General features: G+C 31.4%; 1 protein-coding gene across 3 annotated transcripts in view; it reads right to left on the minus strand.

The window, feature by feature from the left end:
- Positions 1–234: 234 nt before the first annotated feature.
- LOC106462603 (ectonucleoside triphosphate diphosphohydrolase 2-like) overlaps positions 235–13,261 on the minus strand; it is a 22,883-nt gene continuing 9,856 nt past the window's right edge. For all 3 annotated transcript variants that reach the window (XM_013922547.2, XM_022389909.1, XM_022389910.1), the window contains exons 6-14: positions 12,369–12,486; positions 11,173–11,317; positions 9,975–10,140; positions 8,804–9,040; positions 6,068–6,211; positions 4,590–4,736; positions 3,834–3,941; positions 1,862–1,987; positions 235–688 (exon numbers count right to left, since the gene is read on the minus strand). In XM_013922547.2, the coding sequence (XP_013778001.1) occupies positions 449–688; positions 1,862–1,987; positions 3,834–3,941; positions 4,590–4,736; positions 6,068–6,211; positions 8,804–9,040; positions 9,975–10,140; positions 11,173–11,317; positions 12,369–12,486 (1,431 nt within the window). In that variant the 3' untranslated portion in view covers positions 235–448. The remainder of the gene's footprint in view (positions 689–1,861; positions 1,988–3,833; positions 3,942–4,589; positions 4,737–6,067; positions 6,212–8,803; positions 9,041–9,974; positions 10,141–11,172; positions 11,318–12,368; positions 12,487–13,261) is intronic.

A 13,261-nucleotide genomic window follows, 5' to 3' on the forward strand; every position in this document is an offset into this window, starting at 1 on the left:
TAGTTTTTGGAAACCAGATTCTAACTGTTGAAAATCTCCAGTTAAAATTGCATTTCTTAATTAACAATATTAGTTTTTGGAAACCAGATTCTAACTGTTGAAAATCTCCAGTTAAAATTGCATTTCTTAATTAACAATATTAGTTTTTGGAAACCAGATTCTAACTGTTGAAAATCTCCAGTTAAAATTGCATTTCTTAATGAACAATACTAGGAGTTTTTTTTTTAAGCAAAGACATCCAGAAACTTAGTTGATGTATCATTTTAGGTTAAATGTAATACTAATTCTTTGAACATGAAAAACACTTCTTTGGTCAAAATCAAGGAGCTGTTCCAATTTTTGTCTTCATCTTTGAAATAAATGTCCATCTCTTCTGGAATCACAGTATCCTTGCTAAATAAAGCATTTCATTCACCTATAGACGTGTATATATTAATGTACTTAATAATTAACACCCTAGGAAAAATACCATTTTATAATAAACGTACAAAGAAAGGATTTTCGACACGTTTATTGTGGAGAAATAAAAACCAAAAAACCCGGATATCACCAAAATTATGAATGTTAGTAAGAGTAGAGTCACAAATACTGGCAGTGCGAGAATAGGAAGAGTTGGCTTTTCAGCTGGCAAGGCATTTGTTGTATTAGTCATGTATCCTAAAGACCACCCAAGATCCATCTTTCCAACCTATAAGAAGGTAAAAAAAAAATAATGTATTTAATTTTTAATCACTTCACAATACATTTCTTTTATTAAACCTTCCTAAAACATTAGCCATTCATTTAATTGAAAAAGAGGCTGAAGAGAAAAAGAAAATTACCAGAAGGTGGAGATAGTGAAAGAAAATTAAACCACAAAGCTAAAGTGTCCAAAATAAACATATAAAACTGTGTGTAATAAGGAAATGTAACTTCAGGAAGATCTGTTAGAAACAAATTAAACTGATTAGTGAAATTTTTATCTGGGTAAGACATATTGCAGGTCTCTTTCTGGATGGTCCTGGTGTACCAAAATGATCCATATTCTTTTGTTTTTCATTGTCATAAGTAGAAAGGATAGCTCCTACTTTATAAATGCTAAATCCCCAATCTGAACACATGTTTATGATTTGAGTACATGAATATTTTGAATAGGAAAGGACCATTACATACCATTCACAAAAAGTGATAAATTTTCAAAGGCATCACATTACCTACAAAACATTTCAAATTGTAGTTCTGAAACATGTCATTCCAATGAGACTTTATATTGGCTGTGGTTTCACATAAATTTCCTATTTGCATATTCTAAGTCCTGTAATATAATACACTCAATCTTCTGTAATTATTACACAAAGATTTATGAATTAATAGTTATCAAATTTTGCAGAAAACAAGGTTAAAAATTTCAATCCCTAATAAGCAAACTCAACTTTAACTTCCAATTTTTTTCAGTCCTTACGAGACAAGATGGCCACATTCTTTCCAACAATTTTATTCTGACCTTAGACGAAGGATTACAGGTTTTCATGACACTGACATTCTAACTTTTGGATAATTCCATTTATGTTTAATACAATATTGTCGTAGCTGTCCGATAGTTTCATTACCTATACAGTAAAACAGTCTTGATCTGTATAACCCTGGAGTACTTTAACAGCAAGATTCTTAAACTAGTATAATTTTATGGAGAACAATCACCATGTCGGATATCTCATTGATCAAGTATATAACACAAATACAACAGGTGGCATCTTGAAAGTTTCAGGATAAAAATAAAAATTGGGAACATTTTTCTGAACTTCCGATCCAATTTCTAAAATTTTTTTTTCCCAATTTAGGATCATTTTATAAAAGGTTTATAGCAAAAAGAGAAACTTACCTGCTTTTTGAAGATGATGTTGCTCCAAGTTGTTGAGGTAAATCCATAACTAGTGGTAAGTATGTAGTGCACAAAGTGTCCTTCAAAACAGTAAAGTTCAAGGTAACTTGAATTCAAATCTTTCACCTATAAATTCAGACAGACGGTTACAGATTATAAAGATGCAAGTAAATGAGAAAATACTTCGAAGCAAATGTCATGACAATTCTAGAACTGCAGTAATATGACAGGCAGGCAGGTTTCCCGCAAGAAACAAGAACAAAATAAAAGCAAACTGTGTCGAACAATAATTATAATTTCTTTTCAGGCACATTGTTTTTTACTCTTAATGTGTTGAACAAGTTTGTAAAATGCCGCCAAAACTTGATCGGTGGCTAGAAGAGTACATGATAATTCTTTACAAAAGGAAGCATCTTTATAGTGATGATATTAAACGATGTAGAGTCAAAAGACAATATTTCAATATCTATACTGTGTATGGGTGTGTAATTTAAAGAGGAGAAACTTACACAAGAGAAGAACTTAGGATGACAAATAATTAAAAACCAGACCTCAAACTAGTCAGATCCATTCCTATAATTCACAAAAAAAAGACTTATTATGAAAGAGAACACTTGAACCCTAAATCAATTGCTATGAAGCTGGGCACATTACCGGGTAACAAAATAACAGACAAGGATTTGAAGATGTCGAAAAATTACAAGATTCGAACCACGCCTCGAAATCATCATGATCAGTTTTTATAAGAAAGGCAAGCAGAAGAAACCGAATCATAGCAATCCTGTTCAACCACATACCTGTTACGTCCTTTGAACCTTGAACTCCGATGAACTTTTATATTCAGAAACTGATTTAGTGTGTACTTGGAAGTCACAAAACTAAGGCATTAAACAGTTTAAGAAAAGCTGCACAGGTAAACCAGATACAGCATAATCGCCAAAAAAAAAACTGTAGTCTTTAATGCTATTATACCATTTCTAACAATACACAAGTTACCAGATGTATGGCCTTGTTTCAGGAAAGTATTTAGTTGTATTTCAAGGAAAACAGGAGGAGATTTAATTACACTTACTTCAGAATTTCAAGAAAAACAACTTTAAAAAAAAGTCAGATTTCCAGAACGATAGAATTAGTAGAATGATGTTTGATGCTTTTAAACAGTTGGTTAAGCTATTAATGTTTATAAATGTTTCCATCATTTTGTGTCCTCCATTCTTTCCAACATTTCATACATATCAACTGTGAACAAAGTAATCAATTTTTAACATTTCACTCCTATTGAAACATCTATCTTTAGCAGACATTACGTATAATTGAAAAAATAAATAAATAAAAAATAAAGTTTTGATGCAGTTGTATGGAGAAAATGTTCTAAGGAAACCATAAGTGTCTCTAAAACTTCAAAATTTACCCCTAAAATAATTGAAAACACTTAAATTTTTGTCCAGAGATGCTTAAAAGCCTGTGATTTTTATTTGCAACCTTTTGTGATAAATGTTTTAAAGTTTACATAATATACGAGGCGTCCCTTTGAAAGAAACAAATAAAAATAAACACTTATTTTACTACTTAACTGTTTCCCTCTGAATCCTAGTCTTCAGCTTTAGTTAACATTAAATACTAAACACACAGTAAAAAGATATGGAACTAGGAGTATTCATTTCTAAAGTTTACTAATGGTGAAGCTTAAGACAAGGATTTACAAGAAAACGTGGCTTAAAATAGAACGTGCATAATATATAGCTAGAAAACACTAGCTAACAAAACAGAAACATGCTTTTTACATATACATACATATATTAGTTTCTTGGTAAAAGACGTACAAAACATAAAAAATCTACAAAATATTAACTTTTTTTTTAGGAATATCTCCTTTTTTGACAACTTTTTCAGGAATTTTAGACACTTTAAATCTTGAAATCAATAATAAAAAAATGCACATATAAACACACACACACACACACAGTTATACCTCTTTCCATGGCTTCTCACAGAATCTGTCGATGTTTTGTTTGAAGTCTTCTAGTGTGCCATTTGTAGCATTGAAGAAATTCAAGGTGTAGAAAAAGTCCGAGAAAGCCTGTGAAATAATATTGACATGTACAGTACACCACACAAAATGGCACATTTCCTTTAGTCATCAAAACTTTGTAATCCTACTTTATAGCTCTTATCATTCAAGCAACAAAAACAACTATAAATAGCCTTGAATCCAATCAAATCAGGATTACCGTACAATTATTATTTTTTTTTTATAAAACTTAAATATAACTTACTTAGATATCACAAAAATTCCATCTAGAATAAGTACTAGAAAATGAATATACAAAATATTGTACATTAAATTTTAAAACCATCATTATTAAAATCATGTTTCATGTACTTTTTTTTTTGTGAACCTGTAAATTAAAATTTCCAAGCTTTTGATTTAAATATGTAAAAAAAAAGAAAGTTATGAAGTTATACCAGTTTAAACTGATTAAAATTATATATATTATTCATACACACACAGTTTTTTTTTAAATTAATAAATAACGTATATTTAAAAAAAAAGTAATTATGTGATCTGCACAGCTTTTCCTAAACACCTCTGGTTATCTACTAGCCTTAGTGACTGTTGGTTTATTATTTAATGAGAATACCTAAAAATCAATAACCACAGCTTTACCATAAAAGAAATCTAACATTTTCACAGAGTAAATTTAGGTTGGTTCCAAAAAAAACTTACAATAAACTGTGCCATTGGAAGGGGCTTCTCTGGTGCCTCGAGACACTCCTTAAAGGTGTTTTTACAGCTTTTTACATCAAAAAGTTTGCTAACAGTTATGGCACACTCTGTATTGTTGTTTTGTCCAACAAATGTATAGTTTTCATTCTGAAAGCAGCAAGAGAATGAAAAAGACAAGTCCTAAAACCAACTGCAAGAAGCCGTGCTAAGGTTTTTCAACATTAACACAATCAAATTAATTCTTATTTCTCCCAATAAGGAAATAAGACTATATTTACATGTAAAACGAAATGTTTCTTTCAATCCACGAACATGACGGCAAAAAAATCTTCAGATATTTCATATATATTAAAGCAAGCCATTTACTTAAAGCAGCAACTATAAATAAAAAAAACTAATGTGGTTATGATTTAATGAATCTGTTTACAAATTTTACAGAATTACTTACTATAGAGCACACATTAAGCACACTAATTTAATATTTCCATCAGATTCCTAGATTTAAAAAAGGATCACCGAAATAAAGAAAAAACTGGAATTACTAAAACCTTCTCAATATGAATCTATATCAAGAACTATGATCTTGATGCCAACAAAACACTTTCAATGATAAATACTACCGACTTTCAAGTTAACATTCTGACAAAGATCAGTTGATATAAATAGACCAATTATAAATTGAAGACATATTTTTCTTGCACTCTTCTTCTCATCATAAAACTAATTGCATAATTTTTGAAGACGAGCAAGTGTCTTTACCTCAACAAATTACTACACTAAATAACGAGACACAAATCATAGGATACTATCGTTCTGCATAATGAGACTGACCTAACAATACAGAACACCTGATACTACCAACTAAACAACACAGAAGTTGCCAAGATACTGAAAATGACAGGAATGAGAATTAAGTAATGAAAAACTAACAAAAGTAATAGAACTGAATTAGTTAAAACCATCAGTGGCATAATGATAGGTGGGGCAGCTAACCTCCAGGGCCTCTCAAAATCGGACAATTCAAATTCAGAATACTGAAAATGAGAATAAAATATTCTGAAACATGGAGAAAGTGGCTTTCCCATAAAGGACGAGTAAAATAGATATTGATATCTAAAATATCTACTGTAGGATATTTATATCTTAGTACATTGTTTATATAGGTTTAGAACCGATACGGATATAGAAAAATAAAAGGTAAATCAATATCAAAGGAAATGCTATGTTATAGCCACGATAGCATTGTTTTTTGTTTTTTTTTAAGTAATAAATTATCAAAATACGACAACATTATCTGTCAACACAATATACATTAAAGTAGCAAAGCTACAATAATTCATCAGTGTAACTACGTTCTTCCAGGAGTGGATAGTAAAGACCGAAACAATAGTGATTTTGAACTGGATTTCGTTGTGGAAGATGTTTCTAGAAACAAATTGTAATTAATGTTAACTAAACACTATAGTAGTTAACCATACCAAGATACTGGGATTCAATCGGACCAATTCTGCCGAACGTTCAGTCCACGTGCAAGGTTGATCAAACAGATACATCCCACTGTATGTCTGGTTATGTCCCTTTGGTCCACATGGATTGTCAATGGTAGTTATTTTTAATGGATCCTAGAAATCAAGAATTTAACGTGACGTTCTTTCTTTTATACAAGACGTATATTGATGTAACTTGTGATTCTCACTTTCCCATCTTCAGATAACTTGTATTTACAAAACAACAATGTCGTTCTTTAAATGCTATAACTCAAGTAACTTTAAACATCAATACTTCAACATATAATTAATTGTTTATATATATTCATTATTAATTATGGTACCATTGACACTTCACAAAACCTATTTTCTTTCAGTATGCAAGTACACAATACCATGTTTCTTTCACAAACAAATGTTGGACTGAAGAGGATACCTGAAAGTGTCAAAACCTGTATCCATATAAATTTGGTGTTGCTCCGTTACTGTTTATTAAAGACTTATTTTAGATTATTTTCTTTATAGTTTTGGAACTTCTGAAGTCTGAAACATGTAACATAAGTAAACAAAGTATTTCTTTGAACCACATAGTTTGTAGGAATGCAAGTAACACAGAATTGTGAAGATTGTCTGAAATTATACTCAATAGGAAAGAGTATGGAATATGACAACTCCTTCCTGTTATACATAACAGACAGTAATGATCAAATAAAACAATTATTAGGTATAAAATAAAGCAACAATGAAATAAATAGAGAGTTAGAAGAAGCTTGATCATCGATTAATTCTTTCCATGCCATATTTACGGAGAACTCTCTCAGTGCTAGATTTAGTTTTAAATACACAAACACATATTATAGTTAAATAGTTATATTTTGCTTATCAGTTGTCATGCAAGATTACTTGTTTTAGAAACACCTGCCTGAAATACTTCACAAGTTATTATGTCACGGATAATTAGTAAATGTTGTCAGATTATAAAAAGTAATGTTTTGAGCATTTATTTTAATAAATGGAAATTAGAATAAAACATTTACGATTTTTAAAAAATTAATCGTAAAATTGATATTTTTTTTTGTATACATATTTTTCAGAACAATTACACCGGTAGTTTTTTTAGAGGGAAGAGTATCTGTTCGTAAAACCACTCAAGATGAGGGTAAATATGTGCCCATGGCAGTGCTTTAGAAGGGGATGCATGTTCATAGAAATGCTTTAGTGAGGAACACATATCTATGGAAATGCTTTAGAGGAGGCCTTCATTGCTGAAAGATATAACTATTCATGTACGACAGCTGAAGCCACGAGACGCTGGGAGCATGTGCGCTGAAGTTTCTAGAAGGATCGGGGAACCTCACGATTATCCCAGTATTTGCTAGATGCCCCTTTTTTTTTTTTTTTAGTATATAAGGCGGAGATCGATTGAAGAGAAATGATAGATAATTGAATCAAGCGAGCAGTAGGCACTGTAAGTAAAGTGCGTGAATTATAGCGAGTGTTTATAAAAGTATTTAACTTTAAAATGACTGTGGAAAATCTTTGTATTGCAAAGTTGTATCGAGAAAGAATAAAGTAGTTTTAATTAAGAAAGGACTCGTAGCACTGAAGTTTCTCGGAAAGAAGTTCTACGGAAAATTAACAAACAAGCAGATATGTAACAATAGTATAAGCAGTAAGATAAAGTATGAATATTATTACTTGAAATGTACAGTAAGGTTGTATAAATCGTAATTTAATATCGGAGGAAATATACTAAGGAGAAGGTTGGATGATGTATGATAGAAATCAAGGTTGGTTTAACATCTTATTTCTATTTATGTTTTTTTTGTTTTTTTTCTTTAAGGGATAACTATCATACCCATAACCGGCTATAGACGGTGAGGGATAGTGGGATCTGGGACATTGTGGGTTTTATCACCCAGATCCTAATTCCATTTTTTTTCAGTTACATGCTTACTAGCTCTGCACCTGCTATTTTGATTATGTCTGATAGACAGAATATCCCCACTACTTGTATTTGTCCAGGTATGTATCACCTGGGTATCATGTTCCATTTCTGACCTGGGAGCTAAAAATCCATTCAAACTAATGCTAGGAATAGTATAATTACCTGTACTTTTGTAGGCATTATGCAGATGTGGCACTGTCCGATTGGATGGATGACAGCCAATTATAATGCAAGGTATCTAAACATAGCTGAATTCTGTTGCTGCAGTTCATTTTCATATAATAATAGGGGAACAGTCCCAAAACATTTTATACCCATTTTATTCAGTTTCCAAAATTATTTCCAATACTGTATATGCACAAGCTTTTTGGAAAATTTAGTTCTGGATTAAGATAATTCATTTTCTTAAATCATATCTGTCAGTTCTTGTTTTTATAAAAAAAAACGTATAGACAAAAATAAGTTTTGTAATTAGTACTGTCATACATATTCTAGACTAAAATAATTCTTTCATGTTTTTTTAATCTTATTGGTCAGTTCTTGTTTTTCTAAAAATAAATGTATAGACAAACATAACTTGTAATTAGTACAGTGTCTCACATATTTCAACACACGAAATGCTCAAATATTATACACCACGATGAAATTGTGCGATACTATTTTTAGTACAACACATGGTCTCTGGAGTTCTAAACAATAAAACTAATCAAATGCAACACCTCTACGTTTCTACACTAAACAGTATTCTTAGTACTACCAACAGCTGAAGAGACATTTACCTTTACAAGTAGAAAATAAAACCTTCTCAAAGCTTCATTGATGCCGAAGCAGAGATAACTTTTGGAAAATACACGATAGTTGTGGCCATAAAGCTTTAAAGCACTGACACTTCTGTTTTCAGAGTCTCCCTTAGAAAGTTCAAAGGCAATCTGAGTTGATGCTCCGCCCAAGTCAAGCGTTCCAACTGTGGTAGTAGATAGATAGCTATCTTCTTCCAGGGATACTTCTTCGTAGCTCTGTTGTGCGATTTCCAAACAGTAAGGTGATATTTATTTATTTATTTTTTTTTATTTTTTTTTTTTATTGAATTTTATAACCATCAATTATAAACAAATAAAAAATGAGTTAAGACATTTCTAGCCTCCAGGGTAAACAATTACTTAATGGTTCAGAACGTTCCCCCTTCTAATATTTATGTATTACGTAAATTATACACAGCTTATATAAGGGGAAATAAGTAATCCAATAGATTCCATACGGAATCAAAAAAAGTTGCACAAATCATATGTCAGCTTTCCAAATTTTATACAGGGTTTCTAAATTCCAAATTACTATACTTATTACAGCAAGATTACGGAGATCTCACGTACACAAATGAAACCATTAAACACACAAATCCTTAAAAAAAATGCACAAAAGCAACACATGAACTATTTTAATAATAATAAACAACTTTAAAATCTTTTTTTAACATTCAATACAGTCTTTTTATTTTCCATCTAACTTTTACAAAGTTACATGCAGACCGTTATACAGAAGTAGCTTACGTAAAAATAAGGTGTTAAGTACACAAACGACATACATGCAACTACATTATTATTGTACATGATCTTTAACCTCAAAATTACCAATTTGGTCCACATATAAACAATATGGACCCTCTCTCCAATGAATTTTTCAGCACATTTTTCTACAGGGCAAGAACTAGATGAGGGAAGCCTCAAGAAATAAAGACAAGTAATCCAAACCCCTTTTCAATTATTTAATTTCCTTACAGTAAAAAAGTGACATAATTAGATAATCATATAATCCAAACCCCCTTTTAAATTATTTAATTTCGTTACAGTAGAAAAGTTATTTTCAGGATAAGCTTTAAGACATTACAGTGCAAGCTGATGAGGTACTACATATGCCCTTCTGGTGACAAATTTACTTAAATATCATGCTTACTGGTTGAGTGACAAATCTCCGAAGAAAGAAGTTAGCTGTGATCCAAGCAAACACTCCCTCATCATGGCCGCTGATGATCTCTACAGTTTTAACACTAAAGTCTGATTGAACCAACGTACATCTTGTCAGAAGCAGGATAGCTTCAGCAAGGAGAGTATTCGACAAACTACAAGATAAGTTTCATACGTAGTTTCAAATGCAAACACTGTTACAGGAAACTTAAAATGTACTTTTAACAACACTACTTATCTATAACATCTTAATGCAAAAAATGTTTATACATGCACCACCTTTAATTGTAACATTTTTAAATGCATACAACTTAGCAACAGTCACCTTGGCAACTGTTGACACAAAACTATATCTTATCTTTATGGTTAACGGATTAGTTTTTACGAGTTTAATTCTTCAACCATCTTACGTGAAACTTACAAAATATTGCACTGTGATTAAACATTATGCCTCCATGCTAACAGCAACATTATAAGTGAAACTTACTTCAACGAGATGTACTACAAGAATTTTCCGGCATCATTAACTTAACTCTACTTCATCTCAAAAACGTTGACAAGTGATGTAGCTATTACCAATAAAAAAATCTTCAAAGAAAGCTTTTTGATTTGCAGTAGTCATGATATTTGTCAACTTATTCAGAAGAATGTTACATTCCTTTAAGAGAAACAATGACAGCTATTCAAATAGTGTCACAAAATATATATATATTTTTAGAATTATTACATACTGATATTGTAAACCTCGTAGGCACATTACGCAACCCACAGACTAAAACAGCCAGGTCAGAGAACCCCAAGACTCAGATAAATCCAACACAACCCTACTCTAAAACTGTCGACCAGGTGGAGAACAATCAGTTAGCAGAATCCATTACCTATACGGACACTCTTAAACAAAAAAAGCAAGACTGAATGTCCCAGTTATTTTATTCTCCTGTTTATTTCATAACAAACAGTTATTATGGCTTGTACTGTAGTCTGGTAACCAGAGAAACAGCTTTTTTTTTAAGCCTTACTTTTTTTTTTTTTTTTAGCAGTAAATGAAATTTCATATTGGGAAAATTAAATTTAAACAGAACTATCAAACTTACTATGTATTTAAGTATTTTTGAAATACAGAATATTCCTTGGCACTAAGCATCTTTACTTCATTTATCATCATTTTTTAAGAGTACCACACTTACTTCAAGAGTCTCATTCCAGCAGTAGCTCCTACATATAGTGGTGTACCAGCTAATTTCTTGGTAGGAATGAACTGCGATACATTGGACAAGCAAGGCATTAAGGATGGACCCGCCTCTTTAGGATCGGTTTCGGATGCTACACCTCCTACCAAGTAACGGAAATAATCTGCTTAATTACCGACTCATTAATGCAGGAAAATAATTTTAGCTTTATGGTTCGAAGCATGTTGCCATATGATGTACCACCACATGTAAAGCTTGAATTGTCCTCCAAGATAATAATAGGGCCCGGCATGGCCAGGTGGTCAGGGAGCTCAACTCACAATCTGAGGGTCGTGGGTTCGAATCACAATCAACCAAACATGCTTGCCCTTTCAGCCGTAGGGGCATCATAATGTGACAGTCAATCCCACTATTCATTGGTAAAAAAGTAGCCCAAGAGGTGGCGGTGGGTGGTGATGACTAGCTGCCTTCCCTCTAGTCTTACACTGCTAAATTAAGGACGGCTAGTGCAGATAGCCCTCACGTAGCTTTGCGCGAAATTCAAAACAAACAACCAAACAATATAATAATAAAAATATTAAGTACTGGTGAAAAGTATTAAATTTCTTGTAAGAATGTTTTGAAGAATTTTTCAGTTGCCACGATGACCCTAAAAAAAATTATTTTAACTTTAATATATCATTCTAACAAGAGAAACTGTCTATGAAGAACATTCATTGAAAAAAAATATATATAATCTTTATGCAATACACTGTACTAATAAAGAGTTGATTTTATAAGCACACTGTTCATTCTAGACAAACTTCACAAGTTCATATTTAAAATGTAGAGTATATTCTAGTATCAGACAAACCTTAAGTAAAACTTTTCGTTTTAGGTAAACTTTTAAAATGTAAAACATTTTTAATACCAGACAAACCTTCATCATTAGGTTTCTGGCTTTAGAAAAACATTTAAAATGTATATTTACAGTACCAGACAAACCTACACAAGTATATTTTTGGCTTTAGACAATCCTTTAAAAAGTAAAACATATCTAGTACCAGACAAACCTTTGAAAGGTAAAGCAAGTTTCTAATACCAGACAAACCTTCATAAATAGACTTCTGACTTTAGACAAACCTAAAAAATATAATTTATACTTCTAGTACCATGCAAGCCTTCATAAGTAGATTTTGTGTTTGTAAACAAACCTTCAACTTTACAAGATGTGATTTGTTTCACTTCACCCGTCCCCTGGTACTTATCTCCCTCCCACTTGTATACGGTGATCTGCGTATGAGTTGATCCTGCATCAAACACTACACCATACTGGAAGAAAAAAAATCAAAATAATTTTCAAAAATACAACAAGCCTAATAATAATGTCTTTTGACAAACATAACTGATTATCATCATACTTGGCCAGCAAAAATTAATTAAAACTATAAAAGGAAGAACTATGTGCATCACAATGAGATATATATATATATATATATATATAGAGAGAGAGAGAGAGAGAGTGAGAGAGAGAGTGAAGAAAGAGAAATTAGACAGATAGATGGACGGACAAACATCACTTTTACACTGCGGAATAATTGTTGTAAAGAACCAGACTGATTGAGAATCTCTAATAAAAAAATAAGCTAATATATAACATACGTGAAACCTTTATTTGTGTAGACGTAATTCATTTTTTATAGCTCGGCAGTAAACACAGAACTAACAATAAGTCTAAGAAAATGTTCTACACAAAATAATGAAACAGAAATGTTACTATAAAAAGAATACGTTTGTTGTTCATAAACTTTTTTTACTTTAAACAACCACCGATTTCAACAAAGAAAACACTTTTCATGTCGTTTCATTCACGTAACCTCTGTTTATCTGTTACAACAGAACATATTTACGGAGAAACATGTACAAAACATTTATTAAAAGGTTGCTCCAAAAGAAATGGTGTAAACAAATCAAGGACAAAATCATGTTTTGTTGAATGAAGTTAATAATAATTTCTCAAAAGTCACACATTTGTGTATATGTTATATTTATAATTAGCTGGAGTACCTGTCCACTGCACAGAAGTTATGAAAATTCATGATAAACG

Source organism: Limulus polyphemus, unplaced genomic scaffold (genome assembly GCF_000517525.1).
Source record: "Limulus polyphemus unplaced genomic scaffold, Limulus_polyphemus-2.1.2 Scaffold1205, whole genome shotgun sequence".
In the NCBI taxonomy this organism is placed as follows: domain Eukaryota; kingdom Metazoa; phylum Arthropoda; class Merostomata; order Xiphosura; family Limulidae; genus Limulus; species Limulus polyphemus.